The 25,174-nt window shown below is 41.8% G+C and overlaps 1 protein-coding gene across 11 annotated transcripts in view; it reads left to right on the forward strand.

Annotated features, from left to right (window-relative positions):
• Positions 1-25,174, forward strand: part of LOC129824015 (astrotactin-1-like) — a 268,685-nt gene that overhangs the window by 140,348 nt on the left and 103,163 nt on the right. For all 11 annotated transcript variants that reach the window (XM_055883272.1, XM_055883276.1, XM_055883273.1 and 8 more), the window contains 2 exons: positions 7,111-7,215; positions 15,076-15,264. In XM_055883272.1, the coding sequence (XP_055739247.1) occupies positions 7,111-7,215; positions 15,076-15,264 (294 nt within the window). The remainder of the gene's footprint in view (positions 1-7,110; positions 7,216-15,075; positions 15,265-25,174) is intronic.

The raw sequence follows: 25,174 nt of genomic DNA on the forward strand, positions 1-25,174 counted from the left end.
CATGGCAGACGGGCAGTTCATGCGCCGTTGGGCAGACGGCAGACTCTGGCCGGCTGAGACGCACTGTAGGCTTGGTGCGTGGTGCCGTAACTGGAGGCACCTGACTGAGGACACGCACTTCAAGCCTAGTGCGGGGAGCAGGGACAGGGCACACTGGACTCTCAAAGCGTGCTATATTCCTGGTGCGTGGTACCGGCACTGGTGGCACCGGGCTGAGTGCACGCACATCAGGACGAGTACGGGGAGAAACAACAGTGTGCACAGGACTTAGGAGACGCACATGTGGCTTAGTGCGCGGTGCCGGAACTGGAGGCACTAGGCTGGAGACACGCACCATAGGGAGAGTGCGTGGAGGAGGCACAGGGCTCTGAAAACGCACTGGAAGCCTGGTGCGTGGTGTAGGCACTGGTGGTACTGGGCTGGGGCGGGGAGGTAGTGCCGGAAATACCGGACCGTGAAGGCGTACTGGCTCCCTTGAGCACCGAGCCTGCCCAACCTTACCTGGTTGAATGCTCCCCGTCGCCCGACCAGTGCGGGGAGGTGGAATAACCCGCACCGGGCTATGTAGGCGAACCGGGGACACCATGCGTAAGGCTGGTGCCATGTAAGCCGGCCCGAGGAGACGCACTGGAGACCAGACGCGTTGAGCCGGCCTCATGACACCTGGCTCATTGCCCAATCTAGCCCTACCAGTGCGGGGAGGTGGAATAACCCGCACTGGGCTATGCACTCGTACAGGAGACACCGTGCGCTCTACTGCGTAACACGGCGCCTGCCCGTACTCCCGCTCTCCACGGTAAGCCTGGGAAGTGGGCGCAGGTCTCCTACCTGCCCTTGGCCCACTACCTCTTAGCCTCCGCCCCCAAGAAATGTTTGGGGTCTCCTCTCGGACTTCCAGCCACGTCTCATTGCTGCCTCCTCATACCAACGCTCTTGGGCTCTCGCTGCCTCCATCTCCTCACGAGCGCGGCGATATTCTCCCGACTGTGCCCATGGACCTTTCCCGTCCAATATTTCCTCCCAAGTCCATGATACCTGTGTAGAATCCTGCTCGACTTCGCGCCGCTTGGTTCTGGAGTGGTGGGTGGTTCTGTAACGGCTTTCCTCCTCCTCTTCATCAGAAGAGGAGGAGCAGGGATCGAACCAAAATGCAGCTGAGTTTGTAGACATGATTTATTAACGAAAAACACGAACTCGACTAATACACTAACAAAACAAGTAAACGGTGTAGACAGATCTGAACGACGGACTCACAATAACACACGAGAACGCACGAACAGGGAAAAAAGCCTACACATAAATGACACTGAACAAACAAACCGAAACCAGTCCCGTGTGGCGTAACGACATACACAAACACAGGAGACATTCACCCACAACGAACACTGTGAAAACACCTACCTAAATATGACTCTTAATTAGAGGAACGCCAAACACCTGCCTCTAATTAAGAGCCATACCAGGCAACCCATAAACCAACATAGAAACAGAAAACATAGAATGCCCACCCAAACTAACGTCCTGACCAACTAACACATATAACAAACTAACAGAAATAGGTCAGGAACGTGACAATAATTCACTGCATCACAATTCTAGTGGGTCAGAAGTTTACATACTGTCACGGCTCCTCCTCTGCAGTGCAGGGGGCGGTTCCTCCTGCAGGCAGAGGAGGGTCGTTAGTGATTGGAGCCACCTGGGCTCAGGGGATAAAACTGCTTACTAATCACCTCTCTCTCTCTCTCTCTCTCTCTCCGCTCCTCCAGGTATGCTCATGATTTGTTTGTTCCTTTTTAGTTTTGAGTTGACTGTGCCTTTAAACAGCTTGGAAAATTCCAGAAAATTATGTAATGGCTTTAGAAGCTTCTGATAGGCTAATTGACAACATTTGAGTCAATTGGAGGTGTAACCTGTGGATCAATTTCAAGGCCTACCTTCAAACTCAGTGCCTCTTTGCTTGACATCATGGGAAAATCAAAATAAATCAGCCAAGACCTCAAAAAACATTGTAGACCTCCACAAATCTGGTTCATCCTTGGGAGCAATTTCCAAACGCCTGAAGGTACCACGGTCATCTGTACAAACAATAGTACGCAAGTATAAACACCATGGGACCACGTAGCCGTCATACCGCTCAGGAAGTAGACGCGTTCTGTCTCCTAGAGATGAACGTACTCTGGTGCGAAAAGTGTAAATTAATCACAGAACAACAGCAAAGGACCTTGTGAAGATGCTGGAGGAAACAGGTACAAAAGTATCTATATCCACAGTAAAACGAGTCCTATATCGACATAACCTGAAAGGCCGCACAGCAAGGGAGAAGCCCCTGCTCCAAAACCGCCATAAAAAAGCCAGACTACGGTTTGCAACTGCGCATGGGGACAAAGATAATACTTTTTGAAGAAATGTCCTCTGGTCTGATGAAACAAAAATAGAACTGTTTGGCCATAATGACCATTGTTATGTTTGGAGGAAAAGGGGGTCGCTTGCAAGCCGAAGAACACCATCCCAACCGTGAAGCACGGGGGTGGCAGCATCATGTTGTGGGGATGCTTTGCTGCAGGAGGGACTGGTGCACTTCACAAAATAGATGGCTTCATGAGGGAGGAAAATTATGTGGATATATTGAAGCAACATCTCAACACATCAGTCAGGAAGTTAAAGCTTGGTCACAAATGGGTCTTCCAAATGGACAATGACCCCAAGCATACTTCCAAAGTTGTGGCAAAATGGCTTAAGGACAACAAAGTCAAGGTATTGGAGTGGCCATCACAAAGCCCTGACCTCAGTCCTATAGAAAATGTGTGGGCAGAACTGAAAAAGTGTGTGCGAGCAAAGAGGCCTACAAACCTGACTCAGTTCCACCAGCTCTGTCAGGAGGAATGGGACAAAATTCACCCAACATATTATGGGAGTTTGTGGAAGGCTACCCGAAACGTTTGACCCAAGTTAAACAATTTAAAGGCAATGCTAAAATGTACTAATTGAGTGTATGTAAACTTCTAACCCACTGGGAATGTGATGAAAGAAATAAAAGCTGAAATAAATAATTCTCTACTATTTTTCTGACATTTCACATTCTTAAAATAAAGTGGTGATCCTAACTGACCTAAGACAGGGAATTTTTACTAGGATTCAATGTCAGGAATTGTTCAAAACTGAGTTTAAATGTAATTGGCTAAGGTGTATGTAAACTTCCGACTTCAACTGTAGGTATTCAGACACTTTGCTATGTGACTCGAAATTGAGCTCCGGTGCATCCTGTTTCAATTGATCAACCTTGAGGTGTTTCAAAAACTTGATTAGTTTCCACCTGATTTGGAAATGCACACACCTGTTTATATAAGCTCCCACAGTTGACTGCATGTCAGAGAAAAAACCAAGCCATGAGGTCCAAGGAATTGTCCGTAGAGCGCCGAGACAGGATTGTGTCAAGGCACAGATCTGGGGAAGGTTACCAAAATATCTCTGCAGCATTCGAAGGTTCCCAAGAACACAGTGGCCTCCATAATTCTTAAATGGAAGAAGTTTGGAACCACCAACTCTTCCTAGAGCCGGCCACCTGGCCAAACTGAGCAATCGGGTTAGAAGGGCCTTGGTCAGGGAATGTGGCGTCGGCCGGATTTGGCTGGGGTAGGCTGTCATTGTAAAATAAGTATTGTTCTTAACTGACTTGCCTAGTTAAATTTAAAAAATACAAATTAAAATATTTGGCCTGAATGCCAAGCGCCACGTCTGGAGGAAACTTGGCACCATTTCTACGGTGAAGCATGGTCGAGGCAGCATCATGCTGTGGGTATGATTTTCAGCGGCAGGGACTGGGAGACTAGTCAGGATCAAGAGAAATATGAACAGAGCAAAGTAAAGAGAGATCTTTGGTGAAAACCTGCTCTAGAGCGCTCAGAACCTCAGACTGGGGTGAAGGTTCACCTTCCAACAAATGAGATATTTCCAGTATTTTTATTTTTAATAAATGGTGTATTGAATGTAGATTAATGAGAGAGAAAAGGGGTCTGAATACTTTCCGAATGCACTGTATATGATCATTTTCTACCATTTAACTTTGCCATTGGATTATTGAGGCATTATGTACAGCCATTCCATACATCTTTTCTGGAGCTAACATTTTGCTCCTCCTATAGGCTTTAGTTCTCTTGTCAGTATCCTGAGAAAGAGTGGGGCTCTGCTGCTATATTACTGTTAGGATGTGTCACAAATGACACCCTAATTCCCTACATAGTGCACCCTATGGGGAATCTGGTCTAAAGTAGTGCACTATATTGAAAATAGGGTTCCATTTGGGACGCACATTTAGTTTCCCATTAGATTAGTGGAGGAGTGTCAGCCTGGAAATTCCCAATGTTCCACATCTTCCCTCAGTCATTCATTCTTTTACTTATCCAAGAGTGAAATGGAACATGTGGTCCCATAGTTAATGGGGTTCTATGAGCCATAAGATAACTTCCACCTGTGGTTGTCGCTATGAATTTTCCTGAGAGAAGATTCTAGAAAAAGATTTGGCCGTGGTGGCACAAAGATTTAAAAGTGCCCTCGGGGTATTAGATCTTAGCTCCATCATGGTTACACATTGGGTTTGATATTCGGATCTCCTCTGCCTCCTAGTCCTTGATTTGTGTATTTTCTCTTTCTCTCTTAAATCTATGTTCATTCTAGTGTATGTTAATACACCGGATTTTCGTTTTTTATTTCATGAATTATAGAATTATGAAAAATATTAATAACTAACCACTCATGAGGCCAAAGAGGGCACTTTTGGTCATTGACTGCAGGAAAGGGTTACATAGTTAACCAAATAGCTATCTGCAATGACCCTTTTTGCAGAAACTTTTTGGACTTGTCACATAAGCTGCTGCGAACTACTACTGTCACTTTATTCCTAGTTATATGTATGTACATATCTACCTCAATTACCTCGTACCCTGCACATCGACTCGGTACTGGTACCCCATGTATATAGCCAAGTTATTGTTACTCAGTATGTATTTATTGTTGCGTGTTTTACTTTTCTATTATTTCTCTTTTCTTTCTCCTTGAATTGTCCTGTAAGTAGGTCCTGTAAGGTCCTGTAAGTAAGCATTTCAATGTTAGTCTACACCTATTGTTTACGAAGCATGTGACAAACAGTTTGATTTGAAATGTGTTCTGGAAACGTTCTTGCAACATCAGATTAATGTTTTTTGTACCTTAAAAAAACATTGTAGAATCATCTGAATAACGACAGTTTTTATGTTTTGTCAATATCTCTTTTGTGATGTCCCCACAATGTTCTCACCAGACTGTTCCCACAACCTAATGAAACATTCTGGGAACCTTTACATAACAGATTCTAGGAACATTTTTGCAACATCAGGTGAATGTTTTATACAAATGTTCTATAATCATCAGCACGACTGGACACTTTTTGTGTTATGAGACCATTTGCCGTGACCTAACGAATGTTCTGGGAACTTTCAGAGCCAATTTTGGTTTGCTAGGTAGAGACTGTTAAGTTCAGTCATATGAATCATTCTGTCAGACAACGAGAGCAGAGCACCCAAGGGGTAAATGGAGACAAGGCCTTTGAAAAGAAAGAATATAGCCTGTATATGTTTTGGCTTGTTATTAATTTTATAACGGGACGGGTACGGTGCAGCACTGCGCCTACAACCAGGAATTATATTGTTTGGGGAGCGTTTTCCCATAAGAAGGGATAAATGAATGTTGTTCAAGGTGAGGACAATGCGTGAACATCACATTTAGAGCCTTATTCATCAAGTTCATACGATATGTCAAGCCACTGCCAAGCGATTCATTTCCAGAGAATAGCTTTAAAAAGGAACGGTTACCGGCACAATTTTCACTTGGCTCTCTAGCTGAATTACAAATACAGTGCATGCATTACCCCTTATTTATACTGAAAGACAATGATCCTCTACACAGTATTTGTGTTCTTTCCAGGGGAACACAAATTACCCACACAATATCAATTGGACAACACGGCTCTCATTTCACTAGTAATGAAAACAAAAAGTATATATTTTAGTGTCTCTCAGAAGCATGATAGGTACTCATACAGTCGTGAATTGGTAAGTTCTGGCATTAATCACTCAATACCAATAGGATACCACATTGACAATACAATACTACAGTTCTCATTCAGTAGTACTTTCAGTAGAATTAAATGTATCTTTCAGTGTCTGTCCTCCTCTGGGCGTCGAAACATGTAGTTGCCTCCTAGAAGGGTGATATGTTGTGACATGGGCCCAGAATGTCCTCATACAGTTGTGAATTACTCCATGACATCCTGAATGTGCTGTTTTATGTCTCGCAGATATTTTGACCGACGATGTAGCAGCTCTCAAAGCTTCAAGGATATGTTGTGGCTTTTGATATCTTCCAGATGTTTAAAATATGAAGGGAAAGTTACATTGATATATGGGTGTGATATCTTTCACAGCTCAGCATTGCTGACAGTTGCCATAGGAGATGAGATGATTTATCACCGTGCCAACGCTACATATGGTGAAGTGTGAGGGATCTTAACTCGCACCGAGACCAGAGGTAGAATAGCAATGATTCATCTCATCTGGAGAAAGGATTTGGATGATGAATGTTGCCATGTCCCAATGTATTTTCATAGCCACATTTGTTATGCTTTTCTTGCCATCAATGATTTGTTCTTATCCACAACAAGCTGACCAAGTCAATCATTACCATAAGAAGCAAGGCATCTGTAAAAACATTTTTGATGGACTAACCAATTAAGGTTTTCGTCAAGCCTCTGTAGGCAGGCAGAATGTGAATGATTTTTCTCTATTCTGTTATCTGGTGGTTTAGTAATCAAGTCAAAGTGCTTGATACCATTATATGATTGTCTTTTGTGTGGATCAGTATTTTTCCAACCCATCAGAGAGTGAATTAAGGATCTGTCACCGACAGCCACTGTTTGTATGTTGCATAAGAGATAGTCGCTATTTGCGAATGTGCAGTACAAGTTATCTGTCCTTAACATTAGTTATTTTCTTTGTTAATCTACCTCTTTCATGTTATGCTTTGAAGCACTGTTAACTAAAATGGAAAATCATAGCTGATATGTTGTGTCTCTTACAGGAATGGTAAACTACAGTGAGGTCTCTGGGTACCCACTCATCCAGCAATGGCGGCTGAGGTCCGTCCTGTACCACGTCAAACTGAACCAGTGGGTACTCTCTCAAGGTAACCAACTCATCGTTAAAGGGTTCTATTTATGGTTCTATTTATTAAAAATTCGAATCAGGATTTTATAAATGCAAGGTTCTCTTAATCTTCTATGCAGTGAGCTACGTACACACTTCAACAGTGTACGTCAAGTCAAAATGTGGCACATTACATTAGCCTGAAGCATTCCACATTTGCATCACTTAGCCATGGTTTAGCACAGACTCCCTTCGTGGTCTGATAAGCTATCATCATCCACATAGCTTTGTATCGGAGGTAAACCAAAAGATTTTGACAGGCCCTGCTGATAGGTATTTAGTAAGGATGGAAATAGTTATTAGAATATTGAAATATCCAAACGGAGGTTAGTATACAATTACTTGGGAGAGTATAATGTTTTTTGATTATTATATATATTTTTAAAGGCTTTGTCTAAAATGTAATATAATTGTCTGCATTGCAACATTGCCTACAAGGATAGACCATTACATTCTAAATTGTAATAGTTTTATTGTAATAGTTTTTATGAATGCGCCCCATAAAAAAGACGCACCGGTACCCTACACGTTTGACATGTGTTACTTGTTATTATTGTCGGTCAATCAAATCACAGTCAGAGGCTCCATGTGGAACAAGTAAAGTGGGAGATTTCTAATCAATGCAAAATGGAATTAGTTATGGAATTAAGTTGGTTAAATGGGAAGGAGTATACTACAATGATCAATGAACATGTAGGCTGTTGGATGGAGTTCCTTTAGACAAGGACAGGGGAGAGCAGCAAAATAGCATCAATTAGCCGTGCTACTTTAGTAACTTAGCTTGGCTACGTTTGTTAGCTAGCTGGCTAACTTATCATGGCTACTTTAATTAGCTAGCTGGCCAACTTAGTTTGGCTACTTTAGCTAGCTAGCCTGCTACTGTAGCTAACTAGCTTCTTTTCATTGATTTGATGCAGCCATATGGTATGATATATTACCTATGGCAGCAACAAGCTTGTTTAACGAGCGCGAGTCGTTTTGGCTACTTACCATGGTGTCTTATCCGATTCAACAGTCGAACGCACACAAGATGGAGCGCACAAGCAAAATTAAACATCATTGCGCAAGCAAACACTGGGTAGAGAGAATAAATGTGGTCGAGTGAGCAGAGGACTGGTCCCGCGAGTGCACAGGCCAGTTGAGAGCACAAATTAAACTTGAGAGCTTGAAAGTGTGACTTTGAGCGAGCAGAACGTCAGTCATAGATCAAAAATACATATAGAAATGTAAACAAATAAATATATTTCAAATGTGTAAAAAAATCTATTCGAATGCATTAAATTGTTCACCAGAAATAGTCACTTGTCATTGTCAAGTTTTCGCTCTCAATTTCTAAAATTGCTCTCGCTCATGACACCTTTGGTTTGGATTTCAGGTGGGGAGGCTTAATAAAGGCAGGTGCGTGTCTAGAAACGTTAGATTGGTCACTTTCACTGGATTGTTGGATGAACAAGCAAATTCCTGCCATTGGCCAGTCCAGTGTTGTGACTGGCTATTACAAGCATTCTGTTTGCGATGGACTGCAGAGCTGTTTGTTTATCAGGGCTCCCCAAGCCTCTTCCTGGAGATCTACTGTCCTGTAGGTTTTCAGTCCAACCCAAATTTAGCATATCTGATTCAGCTAGTTAAGGTCTTGTTGAGCAGCTAATTAGTAGAATCAGGTGTGTTAAATTAGGGTTGGACTGAAAACTCACAGGACGGTAGATGTCCAACTTCTGACCCACTGGATTGTGAGACAGTGAATTATAAGTGAAATAATATGTATGTAAACAATTGTTGGAAAAATGACTTGTGTCATGCACAAAGTAGATGTCCTAACCGACTTGCCAAAACTATAGTTTGTTAACAAGAAATTTGGGTAGTGGTTGAAAAACGAGTTTTAATGACTCCAACCTAAGTTCCAACTTCAACTGTACATCAGTGTTATTCTCAGGGGCAACCCGGAACATATCCCAGTCCGCGTGATCAAAACAATCTTGAAGCATGGATTCCGATTGGTCAGACCAGTATTGAACAGTCCTTACGATGGGTAATTCCTGTTTGAGTTCCTGCCTATAGGAATGTGTGACAATGACCGAAGAGAATTCTTAAGCCCAAGGACACACAAAAGGGAGAATCTGCTACAGTTCATACAGTACATAACTAGTCCCTAATAATAGAATGTTAACTGACATGATAAACCAGCTAAATCAGCTTTATTCACATGTACAGGAATTTGACTCTGTGAAATGGTGCTGCCACAATAAACAGAATGTAAAGACAGACGATGAACAGAATACAAAAAAAATAATATATAGATGCAGAATTGACACAGATCCACATACATAAACTATGCATGTATGAGATGTGCAGATAGCGCAATGTGTAGTTCTGGGATGATAGTGCAGGGTGCATAGTCTGTTTATGAATAGTGCAGAATGCGATGTCCATGGATGAGAGGATCATCGTGTACCAGGTGGCCAGTTGGTGAGGACCACGGCACTGGGGAACAAACTGTTCAGGTGGCGGGAGGTTTTGGTCATGATTGACCTGAACCGTTTTCCAGAGGGGAGTCTTTGGAAGAGGGGGTGGAAGGGATCAGCAATGATCTTTCCTGCACGCTTCCTTGCCCTGGAGTCGTGCAGGACCTCAATGGAGGGTAGGTGGCAGCCAATGACCCTCTCAGCAGACTGTACAATATGTTGCAGTGATGGAGGAGGTGAGGATTGACTTGATGATGGCCGTTTAGAACTAAATCAGTACACACAGCATTCAGGAGGACTGTGGAAAAAACAACACCATGCATTCACCAAACATTGCACTAAGGAAAATATATTTGTTTTATAGAAATTGTGTGATTGGAACTACCATTGTCTATCAATTACAGAATCTGAAATTATTTCCATTTGGCATTGGACATTTTATTTTATATAGTCAGTAATACAGGAGTCCCATCAAGTCAGATGTTATCAGTAAGCTAGAGTCATCTGTGGAAAGAGGACGAGTAGAACAAAGATATAAGTGCAAACAGAATAATTGTATCATTCAACATAAGTTTCCACCCAAAACAATGACATGAACTCTGTCCCAATTAATCTCTGCTCAACTCCTCACTTTCTCTCTACTCGCATCCTTCTCAAAACCCATCGGAGGAGGTCTGAGGTGAGGAACTTGGGTCGTCTCCTCTAATGGGGTTTTAGGAGGCGCGATGGTCAGTCCTTGCATCCGTAGCTCTGTCTATGAATTTGAATCCCTCAGCTTTTTACCGAAACAGGGCGGGGAGAACGCTTTGTTATTGTTTCAACTGCTGATTGCACATAAATGAACATTCAAGTATGTTTAAGCATACATGACTGTTGGGAGTGTGGTGCCATACCTTTAGCTCCCAGGTGCAGCAGAGCTGACACACTAAAGATGAAGTTACAGGAGGTGTCTTGACCACCCTCTGGCTGTTCTCCAGACAGCAGTAGCGCTGGAAGGTGTTCCAGGCACTGTTTGTGGCCACGTCACCTCCCTCAGAACCAATGAAGATCTCCAGGTTCTTACAGTGGAGCATCAGCATAATCTATAGATAGGGCAGAACAATACAGGAGATGGAATTAGATTTAGGTTGGAGTCAAATTCCCAATTTAAAATCCCTGTACTATCCATAGACATTTGTAAAAAGATCAACAAAAGTAGGACATTACAGTTTGAGGAAGGTGGAGCAATACATATGTGCTGAGTTGTGTAAGGCATACGATGAGTTGGTGACTCACTGGTCCAAACTTGGCATCCTCTGCCTCATTGTCGTAGTGGGCCAGGGTGATGAAGTAGAAGCCTGACTCCACCTGGTCAAACGTGTTCTCTCTACACACACTGACCTGTCTCCTGAGAACAGAGAGAGGAAAATAAGAAGTCAGGAAATGTCATAGACAGAGTTCATGTTTTAACATCTTAATGTTGCATTCAAGGTAACAATCAATTATAAGACGGCTGTGGCTGTATCAAATGAGGCAACTATGGATAATAATTTATCCAAATAAGTGAAAACACATGATGTGTGACTGAGCCAAGCTATAGGGCAATTCCATGGTATCATGGAATCATGATGCTCAGATGTTTCACTATAAAATGTATGTCAAACAAAAAACAATGATTTCAAAGGGAAATTGACCATATAACTCTATGCACAAGGACTAACTACTTTTAACAATTTGCAATCATTGGTTTGTATGACATACATTTTAGAGTGAAACGTATGAGTCTCAGCATCACTCTGTTACCATGGAATTGCCCTGTACCAATCCACAGCGCTTATCAGTCACCATGGCTCAGTATTGAACAGCCTGCTGTCATTTCATGACCAACCCACCTCGTGAAGAGCTATCCTCCTATAGGTTTTCACTTTATCCCTTACCTACAATACTCATATTGTTTAGCAATGACTATCACATACATTCAGTATTGAACCATCTTTCTAACCAATAGACAGCAGTTAGTCATCATCCTCTCTACGTGACACATGTCCTATGCACAATACCTTCATACAGCGTCAAAGAAATTAGAGGAACTCTCAGTACCACTAAGGATTAAGTTACGGGGGTGATTGGTGAATATCATTGTTACCTGCAGGAAGTCCCCAGAGTGCTGTGCCTACAGGAGGGCCAAGGTAACCTACTTGGAACATAATGGATTCCTGTATCTCTTGTCTCTGTCAGCTGAGCAGAGAACATATTAGTGCCAGTGGACCTGCATGGAAAGAGTGATGGAGAAAGAGAAATGGTTTGAGGTCATTCTCATTTACTTTTACTGCACAAAAACTGACAGGGTAAAAGTTATTAAATCTATATTTCAATCAAACTTTATCTTAAAATATGCAGTTAACGGTTAACAATATTGTCTATTATTTGGTTAGGAACTTGACCTCTCCTTCAAGACTGTTGGAAAAGCATTCCAGGTGAAGCTGGTTGAGAGAATGCCAAGCGTGTGCAGAGCTGTCATTAAGGCAAAGGATGGCTACTTTGAAGAATCTATTTTGATTTCTTTAACACTTCTTCGGTTACTACATGATTTAATGTGCATTGTTTCATAGTCTTGATGTCTTCACTATTATTCGACAATGTAGAAAATAGTAAAAGTAAAGAAAAACTTTTGACTGGTACTGTAGGTGCACACACACACTACATGTTAATGTTTTAAAATGTTTGTCAATCGTAAAGTATTTTGTCTAATACATTTTTTGTTATATGTCGGACCCCAGTAAGACTAGCTGTCACCATTGGCGTCGGCTAATGGGGATAAATCAATAACGTTAGTTAGCTAGCTAGTTGTTAGCTTCTTAGCTAGCTGACGTTAACCTAGTTTGCCTCATTAATAGCCTGCTTTAATAACAGAAGATCAATTAACTACATACTTCAATTTCAATATTGAAATCATAGTTGATTACTCTACTGATTACGCTGCTGAAAAACTATCGAACTGACTTCTTTATTATTATTAATTATTGTTATTATTTATTATTATTGTTATTACCTTTCACCGTCCCATTTAATCAGGTTAGAGAGCAATCAAGCCTTGATTACATAACCTGACCAATTTCGATTCAGTAGACTGCTACAGGCTATGTTCATTGGCTAGAAATCTCCCTAATATGAAATTATAGAGCAAAATGGATTTTGGAGCGCAAACTGGAAATTTGTTGTGGGTCTTGACATGTAGTAAGAGTTTGACATGTAGTAGCAAAAATCTCTGCTCTCAAATGCGTTTACTAGGTGCGGAAATGCAGTTCTGCTCGCTCAGAGTCACACTCGCAAGCTCTCAAGTTTAATTTGCGCACACCACGCTGGCCTGCGCTTGCGGTACCCGTCCTCTGCACACTCGACTCAAGTATTTGCTCTGCAATGATGTTTCATCTTGCTCGCTCACACGCTCCATCTCAAACCTGTTCGACTTTTGAATCGGATTTGACTCCATACTTTCTCTCTCTCGCGCGCTCCCTCCGTGCCACACACATAGACTGTCACACACACCAGCGCCTGCTCCTCTATTGCCCCTCCCCCACCCTTCTGCTGAAACAAGCAGGGCACCAGCTCTCCTTTAAAAAAAAAGGTACACTTTTTTTATTTAACCTTTATTTAACCAAGTAGGCCAGTTGAGAACAAGTTCTCATTTACAACTGCGACCTGGCCAAGATAAAGCAAAGCAGTGCAACAAAAACAACAACACAGAGTTACACATGGGATGAACAAATGTACAGTCAATAACACAATAGAAAAATCTATGTATAGTGTGTGCAAATGTAGTAATTTTAGGGAAGTTAGGCTATAAATAGGACATAGTGGTGAATTAATTACAATTTAGCATTAACACTGTAGTGATAGATGTGCAGATGATGATGTGCAAGTAGAGATACTGGGGTGCAAAAGAGCAAAATAAATAAATAACAGTATGGGGATGAAGTAGTTGGGTGTGCTATTTACAGATGGGCTGCTTACAGGTACAGTGATCGGTAAGCTGCTCTGACAGCTGATGCTTAAAGTTAGTGAGGGAGATATGTTTCCAGCTTCAGTAATTTCAGCTAAATCACGCCATCAAATCTCTATTGAAGTGTTCATTTCGACTATCCGGATATCCCCCAAAAATATAATGATATTATTCAAATACGGAAATCATTTCAAATGCCCATCCCTAGTATTTTGTGAAGCACTACTTCTCAGAAGGTCTCTCTACTGTTGAGAGTAGGTTGCTATAGCGCTCCTTGACGTTCTTCATACTATTCTTTTTTGGGATCTTTTGGAGTTTCTATTTAGTTATTTTTTTATCTAATGTTTTACCAGATGGTGATGCTTCATCATCTGAACAGCCCACATCAACATGCTAAAAGTTTTTATATGAATGTGTAATGAGTTTTCAGACTGACAGAAAGTTGCAGAATAGTTTATTTGGGCTTGAATGGTTTTTGGATTTGTTTTCATATTATTTTCTTATGGTTACCATATGTATCATTTAGCCTATGTATCTGTATGCATGTTGTGTTAATTCGCCACACATTTTTGTAATATAACATAAACATTACATACTGTATATAGATGTGTCATTACTAATGCATATCCGATAGGAATGTTCTATTACTAGCTTTATTACTCTTACTGTTGTAGGTCTTCATATTTCATCCGACACAGAAGTGTGTGGGGGGTGGTTACTGATTTTTACACCTGATACCAAAGGACCATCTTTCACAAGGACTGTTCTGTGCCATTCATCACTGTTGCTTCATAATGTAAATGTGGTGTGGGAGTAGCTTGTTGTGAGTGGTGGGATGTTAATGTTAGGGCTCTTGAATGATAATGGAAAAGTTGAAGAGCTGTACATGTTATTTAGTGTTTTCCCAAAGATATAAAAACACCAGCAAGTGTAAATACTACTGACTCAACTATGAGGACTTCATGAAGGCTCAATTTAAGACTTAAAGAAAGACTCAAGTTTACAGATGGCACTTTTATCACAGTCTGATCACTGTCATAGCTCATAATTTCACAAACTTGAGTTTTCATTAGGATGTTTACCTAAAACTTGAAATTGAAGTGCAGCATAAGTGTACAGAATGCTTATGTTTCGTATTTTATAATACCGGCAGCTGCGTCTTACTTACTTTTGACCTAAAAACGAACAAACAATTCTGTTCATAGACAGAATAATTTATTCTGAGTATGGAATGTAGTATAAATAAGTATCATCATACATGTACAGTAAATACTGGTACTTTTTGTGTGTGTCAGATTATGTCTGTTTCTATGTTCTTTTTGCTGTTTTACACAGGGCACTATGGATTTGTCAATAGCCTGTCCGTTGCTAACTCCTTCACTGTGTTTCCTAACAGCGTTCAGCTCTGCCATCCACTCCCTGGACGGTGCCACCCTCCGCAGTGATTTTGTCTCCATCCTCAGGGAGTTTGGTAATCACTTTGTACAAGAGGCAGTGTACGGCTTCGAGGAGGCCTGCACTATCTGGTACCCCAACAAGCAGGTCCAGAGGCAGCTGTGGCTGGAGTACCAGGACATCAGCAAAGGTAAGACCTCTAATTGATTGGAGATACCTTACTTGGAGAAAATGTAAAGTATAATAAGCTCCTGGAGGGCATCCATTGTTGGTTCATGTTCCAAAAATGTTCTTGTTTTATTTCTGGGGTTCTGGGGATATGGAATTGTGAAAAAGAAAGGGTAATAATGTATGTCCTTTTTTGAAAAGCCATTTGTCATTTGCTGAGAGTGGACAAAGCTAGGCCTTCTGAAGACCATTGGAAACACCCGCTGAAATGTCAAATTCAGACCTGTTTAAATTAATAGAAAATCACAACAGAAATCTCAAATGAGGATTTGACCTTTCCAAGGAGGTTGATAGAGTGCACAGATGCATTATGCCACAGCAATTAATTACTGTAGTTATTCATAACACATTTTTTTTTTCAGCTGTCAGTTTTGGCCACATGAAAAAGTGATTTCAATCAAATTCAATCAATGAAATGTATTTATAAATCCCCTTTTACATCAGCAGATGTCACAAAGTGTTTATGCAGAAACCCAGCCTAAAACTCCAAAGAGCAAGCAATGCAGATGTAGAAGCACAGTGGCTAGTGTTAGGTTCTTATTTTTCAGAGTAAGTAACTCACAGACACTAGAGAAGCTTTACCCAAGTTAGTTCTTCCCTAAAGATCTGTACAGCTGTAATTCAGACAGCAAAACATTTCTCACCATCACAGTTATATACATCCCACTTAAGACACTCCTCCTTCTCTCCAATCCTTACATCTTATCCTTATATCTTATGGTTCTACAGGAAGAGCATAAGAAGATATTAAACCCTTATTACTCCCTTAAGGGAATCTGAGCTCACCTCCTGACCTCAACCCCTCCTTCACCTAATCCACAGACGTCCATCTGTCTCCCCTATATCAGCATGTTGCTCCTCCCGTCCAACCAACACATTCCAAAGCCATCTGTCTTTCTTCAGAGAACCATTAACTTCTGACATAAAACCCAGTCTCTTTCACTCCTTTGATTCTATGCTTCTTTCCTATAATTTATTTAATATCGCAATGTTCAAAGTTTAGCCGATTTCAACAATAGGAAAAACTCCCTAGAAAGGCAGGAACCTAGGAAGAAACCTAGAGAGGAACCTGGCTCTAAGGGCTGTGCACGGTGGAGATTATAAAAGTACATGGGCATTAAGCCCAGATCGTTCTTCAAGATGTTGAAACGTTAATCACAAATAACAATCACAGTGGTTATAGAGGGTGTAACAGCACAGCACCTTAGGAGGAAATATCAGTTGGCTTTTCATAGCCTATCATTCAGAGGTTGAGACAGCAGATGCGGTAGAGAGAGAGAGAGCGGGTCAAAACAGCAGGTCTGGAACAAGGTTGCACATTGAATAGGTCAGGGTTCCATATTGAATAGGCAGGCAGAACAGCAGAAACTGGATCAGCAGCACGACCAGGTGAACTGGGGACGGGGACAGCCAGGAGTCGTCAGGCCAGATAGTCTTGAGGCATGGCCGTAGGGAGAGAGAGCGAGAGAGAGATGGGAGAATTAGAGGGAGCATACTGTTGGAGACTGTGTGACACTTGAGCTTGTTTTAATTACATAATGAGCCTGTTTATAACTGCATAAACAGCTTATTAGTAGTATCGACTTGTTATTGGTTAGCATGGTGGAGCTTGTGTGTGTGTTATTGCAGTGACAGACATGCTCCAGACATGCTCTTGCATTTTTGTATATTCATATTGCTAAGGAAGTAGGTAAAAGGAAACAGTCAAGTGTCAGTTCCTGGTAAGCTAGGCTAGTCTCTGTGGAACTAGAGTAAGGAGAGATGTGGAACTCAACATCGAGGTTGAGGTGAGGACAACAGTTGAAGAGGGAATAACCTCTGAGAGAGGGGCCCACCCAACAACATTCTAACTGAAGTCTTGTCACACACACACACACACACACACACACACACACACACACACACACACACACACACACACACACACACACACACACACACACACACACACACACACACACACACACACACACACACACACACACACACACACACACACACACACACACACACACACACACACATCCCTACCCACAAAGGTTCTGGGCTCAGGCTGGGCCACGACATACCAATAAGAGGAACAGACTCAGCTCCTGCCCAGCAACAGAGACTGATTGTTTATCTTAAGACATACAAGGAGGTATAAATATGTGCTTAAGTGACTTGTATGTTGTGCTATGCAGCCACTACATCCTGTTGGGTGTAATAAATCTCGCTTGAACTTCCTTTGGGGTCTGTCTGGGTTTGTACCAGAACTTAGAACCTAACAATACTTAAGATCACACAGGACACCAGATAAGACAAGATAATTACACCAGATAAGACAGACTGACCCTAGCCCTATTGCAGCATAGATACTGGAGACTGAGACGGGGAGGGTCAGGGGACACTGTGGCCTCGTCCCACGATACACCCAGACAGGGCCAACCCCGGCAGGATATAACCCCACCCACTTTGCCAAAGCACAGCCCCCACACCACCAGGGGGATATTAACAGACCACCAACTTACTACCGTGAGACAAGGCGGAGTATAGCCCAGTAAGATCTCCCCCACCGCACAAGCCCGAGGGGGCACAAAACCGGACAGGAAGATCAACTTACTCAAATCGAGTATAGAGAAAAAGCCTGGCACAACGTGATGCACCCCTCCTAGGGATGGCATGGGAGAGCACTAGCAAGCCAGGGATTCAGTCCTCACAATAGGGTCAGAGGCAGACAATCCCTGTGAAGAGAGGGGAGCCGGCCAGGCAGAGACAGCAAGGGGGGTTCATCACTCCAGTGCCTTGCCATTCACCTTCGCACCCCTGGGCCAGACTACACTCAATCATAGGACCTACTGAAGAGAAGAGTCTTAAGTAAAGAATTAAAGGTCGAGACCGAGTCTGTTTCTCACATGGGTCGGCAGACCATTCCCTAAAAATTGATCTCTATAGGAGAAAGCCCTGCCTCCAGCTGTTTGCTTAGAAATTCATAGAACAATAAGGAGGCCTGCGTCTTGTTAACGTAGCGTGCGTGTAGGTATGTACGGCAGAACCAAATTGTCAAGATAGGTAGTAGCAAGTCCAATACACACACACACACACACACACACACACACACACACACACACACACACACACACACACACACACACACACACACACACACACTTTATAGATTAGCAGTAAAACATTGAATTCCGCCTTAGCCTTAACAGGGAATTGTTTTGTTCTAGTCAAGATTCTAGCTGCCGTATCTATCACTAGCTGAAGTTAATTTAGTGCTTTATCCGGGTAGCTGGAGAGTAGAGCATTGCAGTTGTTGAGTCTTGAAGTGACAAAAGCATGGATTAACTTTTCTGCATGATTTTTGGACAAAATGTTTCCGATTTTTGCAATGTTATGAAGATGGAAATAAGGTGCACTTTAAATATTTTTGATAGTTTGTCAAAAGAGAGATCAGTGTCCAGAGTAACACAGAAGTCATTCACAATTTCATTTGAGATGATCTGTACAACCATCAAGATTAGTTGTCAGATCAAACAGCAACCTAGAACTAGCATCTCTGTTTTGTCCGAGTTTAAAAGTAAAACATTTGCCGCCATCCACTTCCTAATGTCTGAAACACAGGCTTCCAGGGTAGACAATTTTGGGGCTTCACCATGTTTCATTGAAATGTACAGCTGTGTGTCATCTGCATAGCAGTTAAAGTTGACACTGTGTTTCCGAATGACGTCCCCAAGAGGTAGAATATATAGTGAAAACAATAGTGGTCCTAAAATGGAATCTTGAGGAACACCGAAACTTAACATAGATTTTTCACAGGACATCCACAGAGATGAACTGATATCTTTCTGACAGATAATATCTAAACCAGGCAAGAACTTGTCCGTGTAGACCAATTAGTGTTTCCAATCTCTCCAAACAATGTGGTGGTCGATGGCGGCAATAAAGTCTAGGAGCATGAGGACAGACGCAGAGCCTTGGTCTGCCACCATTAAAAGGTAATTTACCAGCTTCAAGCCCGGTCTCAGTTCTATGATGCGGTCTAAAACCTGACTGGAGAGTTTTGTATACATTATTTGTCTTCTTTAGGAAGGCAGTAAGTTGCTGAGCAACAGCTTTTTCAAAAATCTTCGAGAGGAATGGAAGATTCAATATACAGTACCGATCAAATGTAGAAAATAGTCAAAAATAAAGAAAAACCCTTGAATTAGTAGGTGTCCAAACTTTTTGGTTACTACATGATTTCATATGTGTTGTGTATGTTTGATGTTTTCACTATTATTCTATAATATAGAAAATAGTCAAAAATAAAGAAAAACCTTTGAACCTTTGAAAAATGTATTTTGGCTGTGCTGTGCTATGGCTGTGCTGATCCACGGTGCTTGGTTCCACCTCATACCTATGACCGCAGCACAGCCATGCTAAAAACGTTGTGTGTCCAAAGGTGTGTCCAAACTTTTGACTGATACTGTAGGCCAATTGTTTTTTTGTTTTTTTTCCTGGCCAAGGTTTGGCTTTTTCAGGAGAGGCTATTTTAAAGCTATTGGACACGAGAGGAGAGGGTGTGCTATACAGCGTTTTTAGCATGGCTGTGCTGTGGTCATAGGTATGAGGTGGAACCAAGCACCGTGGATCAGCACAGCCATAGCACAGCACAGCCAAAATACATTTTTCACAACCTTGAGTGTACAATTGATTTTCTACAAAGGGTTACCAATAAGTTAAAAAATGTATTTAAAAAATGTATGCATAGGCTACTATTTCATCCCTTACAGCAAAAAATATTGGCCTAGTCCCGACACATCTATGGTTGCTAGCCAAGCCGGCTGTCCGTTCATTCTATCAGTTAGGTTACCAGAGAAATCGTGAAGTCTTTTTGTTCTATGTGTATGGACGCGACCCAGTCGTTCGTTCTAAATGTCTGTTGCCATTCTGGCTGGCAATGCTCTTATCGCTGGCTTGCTAGCTACCCAACTACGGCTAACACAGTCAAGTCAAACCGTGCAGCTAGAATAACAGCAAAGCAGCTGCATTTCATTTAATTTGATCTGTTTTTCTATTGATATTTCTTTGTATGTATTCATAATAATGATGCTAATTCATGATTTAGAACATGTCTCAACCAATCACAATTCTTGTTTTGACCAAACCGTTGTAGAACACTAACATTTTTTTGTGAGTTTGGTACACATCCACCGCATAGGGAGCCGATTATTATGTTCAACATACTGGAGGAGGTCCAAGAACGGGAAGTAGCTCTTTCAGTAGTTTAGTTGGAATAGGTTTAGAAGGTTTAGAGGTCATGCCCATTTTCGGGAATGTGTTGAGAGATACAGGATTAAAAAACTTGAGCGTCTCCATTGATCCGAGGTCCTGGCAGTTTTGTGCAGACTCATGGCAACTGACATCAGTTAGAGTTTCTTTCCCTGAAATGCTACTCTGTCAGCAATCCATCTTTTTACCTGTAGCTGTTTCCCCACAAAGACAAATGCAGGTAAGTAATAACCCCTCTTTCCTCAGTGTCTCAGTCCAGTAACTCCACCACCACTGTTCCCGTTTGTTTTGGGGGGTTTTCACTGTTGAATCGAACAATTTGCCTTCTTCCCATGGACATTGCCTCACCATTTACAGAATGTTACCACTTCTGAATGATTGAGTTTTCCACCTGCATGAAAACTCCATTATTCTTTATTTTCTCACTCTGTGACACCGGTACAGACACTATTACATGATTAGATACAAAATGCAATGGTTTTTGAAAAACTGCCATTTTGTGAATTCACTTTACACAGCATAATCTTCGTTCTTCTAGAGCAGGGAATTACAAATTATGAGACTGAAACAATGGTACTACTGTATATGAACATTTTGATTCTTGGGATATAGGCCTAAATTAAAAAAATGCACTTCTAAAAATCATCATCATCTGTTAATCTCCTTTCTGCCTCCATAAAAGTCCTGCCCTTTTGGTGGGAGTAATGAGCTCACTGGAGACTATGGTGATCCATGTTCTAGCCTTTGCTCCAAATATCAGAGCCCAGCTGGATTTGGAGTGAGTCTGCTAATAATTTATGCATGTTTTGAGAGTTCCGTCAGCAGACATAATAAGACTTATTTATATGTGGCAATGTACGAGAATTAATGGTGAAAGTAATGACTCACTTGGAGGTTAATCTTTTTGATATAATTTTCATTCAAAATGTGTCCCAAAGGTATATTTGGCCAAATACACTCAACAAAAATATAAAGACAACATGTAAAGTGTTGGTCCCATGTTTCATGAGCTGAAATAAAAGATACCAGAAATGTTCTATATGGTAAAAAAGTTCATTTCTCTCAAATTCTGTGCACAAATTTGTTTACATCCCTGTTAGTGAGCATTTCTCCTTTGCCAAGATAATCCATCCACCGTTCAGGTGTGGCATATCAAGTAGCTGATTAAACAGCATGATCATTACACAGGTGGACCTTGTGCTGGGGACAATGACAGGCCAATCTAAATTGTGAAGTTTTGTCACACAACACAATGCCACAGATGTCTCAAGTTTTGAGGGAGCTTGCAATTGCTATGCTGACTGCAGAAATGTCCACCCAAGCTATTGCCAGAAAATGTCATGTTCATTTTTCTACCATAAGCCTCCTCCAATGTTGTTTTAGAGAATTTGGCAGTACATCCAACTGGTCTCACAACCCGCAGACCACGTGTATGGCGTTGTGTGAGTGAGTGGTTTGCTGATGTCAACATTGTGAACAGAGTGCCCCATGGTGGTGGTGGGGTTATGGTATGGGCAGGCATAAGCTATGGACAACAAACAAAATTGCATTTTATCGATGGCAATTTGAATGCACAGAGATACCGCGACAAGATCCTGAAGCCCATTGTCGTGCCATTCATCCGACACCCATCACCTCATGTTTCAGTATGATAATGCACGGCCCCATGCCGCAAGGACCTGTACACAATTCCTGGAAGCTGAAAATGGCCCAGTTCTTCCATGGCCTGCATACTCACCAGACATGTAACCCATTGAGCATGTTTGAGATGCTCTGGATCAACGTGTACGACAGCGTGTTCCAGTTTCCGCTAATATCCAGCAGCTTCGCACAGCCATTGAAGAGGAGTGGAACAACATTCCACAGGCCACAATACACAGCCTGATCAACTTTATGTGAAGGAGTGTCACACTGGATGTGTCACACTGCATGAGGCAAATGGTGGTCACACCAGATATTAAGTGGTTTTCTGATCCACGCCCAACATTTTTTTTAAGGTATCTGTGACCAACAGATTAATCATTAATCTGTATTCATAACAGACATTAATCTGTATTCCCAGTCATGTGAAATCCATAGATTAGGGTCTAATGAATGAATTTACTGATTTCCTTATATGATCTGTAAATTGTTGCATGCTGCGTTTATATTTTTGTTCAGTATATTTGTAACTTTTTCCGTTTTACCTCCATTTAATTTAAACATAAATTCAAAATGTAAAGGAATTTACACCATGCTAAGCAGATACCCATAGACGTCCAGTCAATTGCGCTAACATTAGTTAGCATTGGCTGGCAAAACTACCTCTAATTTCCTTCATACTGGACACAGAGTCATAAAAATGGTGTCAACGAGTTCATCTGACTCTGGGGAAGAAGATTAAGGTCCTCATTGCTAACATTCCAAAGTATCCCTTTAAGGTAAATAATTAATTGAAATTCCTATTTTTTTTATTAACTTCCTGTAGGTGTGGATGCTTGAAAATCCAAAACACAGGCACATTATCATTACATTCTAAATAAATATGCATTTTTCAAACAGTGAAGCATATCATATTCAATCCTCAAGATTAATCATAACATTTTAGATGAATATAATATAAAGAACAGATTGCAATAAGGTATGCACAGTGTACAGAACCTACAACCTCAATAACCATTGAGAAATTAAACATATAAAAGCAGTACCACATACAGACAGCACCTGAAAATCAACTACAGTACGTCTGAATAATGACCTCGATTAAACCCGAGGTCCATCTGTTTTTTTAAAGGCTATGGACCTCTGTCATTTTGAATTAGATCACCTGCTCTCTGGCTCAAAGCTGTGCTCTCATCCACAGAGACTAGTGTCAGGGTCAATCCGTAACATTCAAGCTGAGGCTTTGATTAACACAGACAACAAACTGGAAAAACAGTCCTTATTTATTCAATTTATAGAGCTGCTCAGCCATTAAAACAATGTGTTACTCTTCTCAGACAGTGTGAGGATCAGAGGTTGAGAAACACTGAAAAGTACAGAGTTGACGCAGTACGGAGTTGACCAAATATAGAGTTGACTGATTAGGGAGTATGATTAGGAAGTGTGACTGTCACTGAACCACCTGCACCCCCACCAGCCACCAACCCTCCACTATGATTCTTCCTGGGGGTGACAGAACCAGAACATTTACCACTTATCCAGGACAACATTTCCTCTCTCTCCTCTTACTCTCCTTTTCCCATCATGCCGCACATGCTCTGGCTGACAGGCAGGTCAGAGGGTAAGGTTAAGCATGGCCCAGGTGCCTCTGAAGGCTCTGCAGCCTGAGGCAAGAGCAGGGAGGTAGGAGCGATAAGAAGGGGGTGCTCCCCATAGTACAGGCTGTACGGTGGAAAGAGCCTGTGGGCCTCAGTCCACCCTACATCTGCAGTCCTCTCTCTGTTAGGTGCAGTGTGGGGTTGGTGTCAGGTGGTAGGAAGACAGCTTGTAGAGAAGGCAGGGTGATGAATGTGTGCTGCATGTTCATCGGCGAGGCAATTAGAGAGAGCATGAAGCAGATGTCTTCGACTTCAAGCAAGTTGTCTTCAGACAGTTTACAGAAGCGGAAGATGAGGGCTATTCTCACTTGTCAAATATAAATAACTTGCAGATTGCGAGAACTTAGAAGAGGGTTAACAAAGTCTGGCACTTGCTGCTACAGTCTGATGATGAACTTACTGTGTACTTTTTCAAGGAAAATCTATAATGTGCACAGTTGAAAATGATATGCAAACGTTGGCTAGGAAAAGTACCAAATGCTACATAAAACAAGCCTTGAGTATCAAATAGATGTGTCTGTATCGAGTGTTATGATTTTAATTTTTTGAAGATAAAGTTAAAGTTCTGAAGCAGTCGAACCCCCAAAAAGTAACATTTCATATCGTTCCTCACTGTTCCTTTTTAAACCTCCTGATATCAATATTTTTGTACATTTAGCTCAACATCAAATTACTTTACCGATCAGTGCGGATAGAGCAGCTTGCTATAGAGCGGGCAAGCTATTGTTGTTTACATGCATTAGACAGACAAGTGTAGGGCGCGAGAAGCCACCTCAATTTTGCAGGTGAAGGAGGAAACTTGACTTGAAGCGCTGGGCATCTTGTTATGATATGCATTATCTAAATTATCTAAATTGTCTTTGAACTTCTGAGAGTTGGCTTAATGTTAGACCAGAGCTACACTACCGTTCAAAAGTTTGGGGTCACTTAAAAATTTCCTTGAAGAGGCGACTCCGGGATGCTGGCCTTTTAGGCAGAGTTGCAAAGAAAAAGCCATCTCAGACTGGTCAATAAAATAAAAGATTAAAATGGGCAAAAGAACACAGACACTGGACAGAGCAACTCTGCCTAGAAGGCCAGCATCCCGGAGTCGCCTCTTCACTGTTGGCGTTGAGACTGGTGTTTTGCAGGTACTATTTAATGAAGCTGCCAGTTGAGGACTTGTGAGGCGTCTGTTTCTCAAACTAGACACTCTAATGTACTTGTCCTCTTGCTCAGTTGTGCACCAGGGCCTCCCACTCCTCTTTCTATTCTGGTTAGATCCCATTTGCTCTGTTCTGTAAAGGGAGTAGTACACAGCGTTGTATGAGATCT

Source organism: Salvelinus fontinalis, chromosome 26, assembly GCF_029448725.1.
Source record: "Salvelinus fontinalis isolate EN_2023a chromosome 26, ASM2944872v1, whole genome shotgun sequence".
Classification (NCBI taxonomy): Eukaryota; Metazoa; Chordata; class Actinopteri; order Salmoniformes; family Salmonidae; genus Salvelinus; species Salvelinus fontinalis.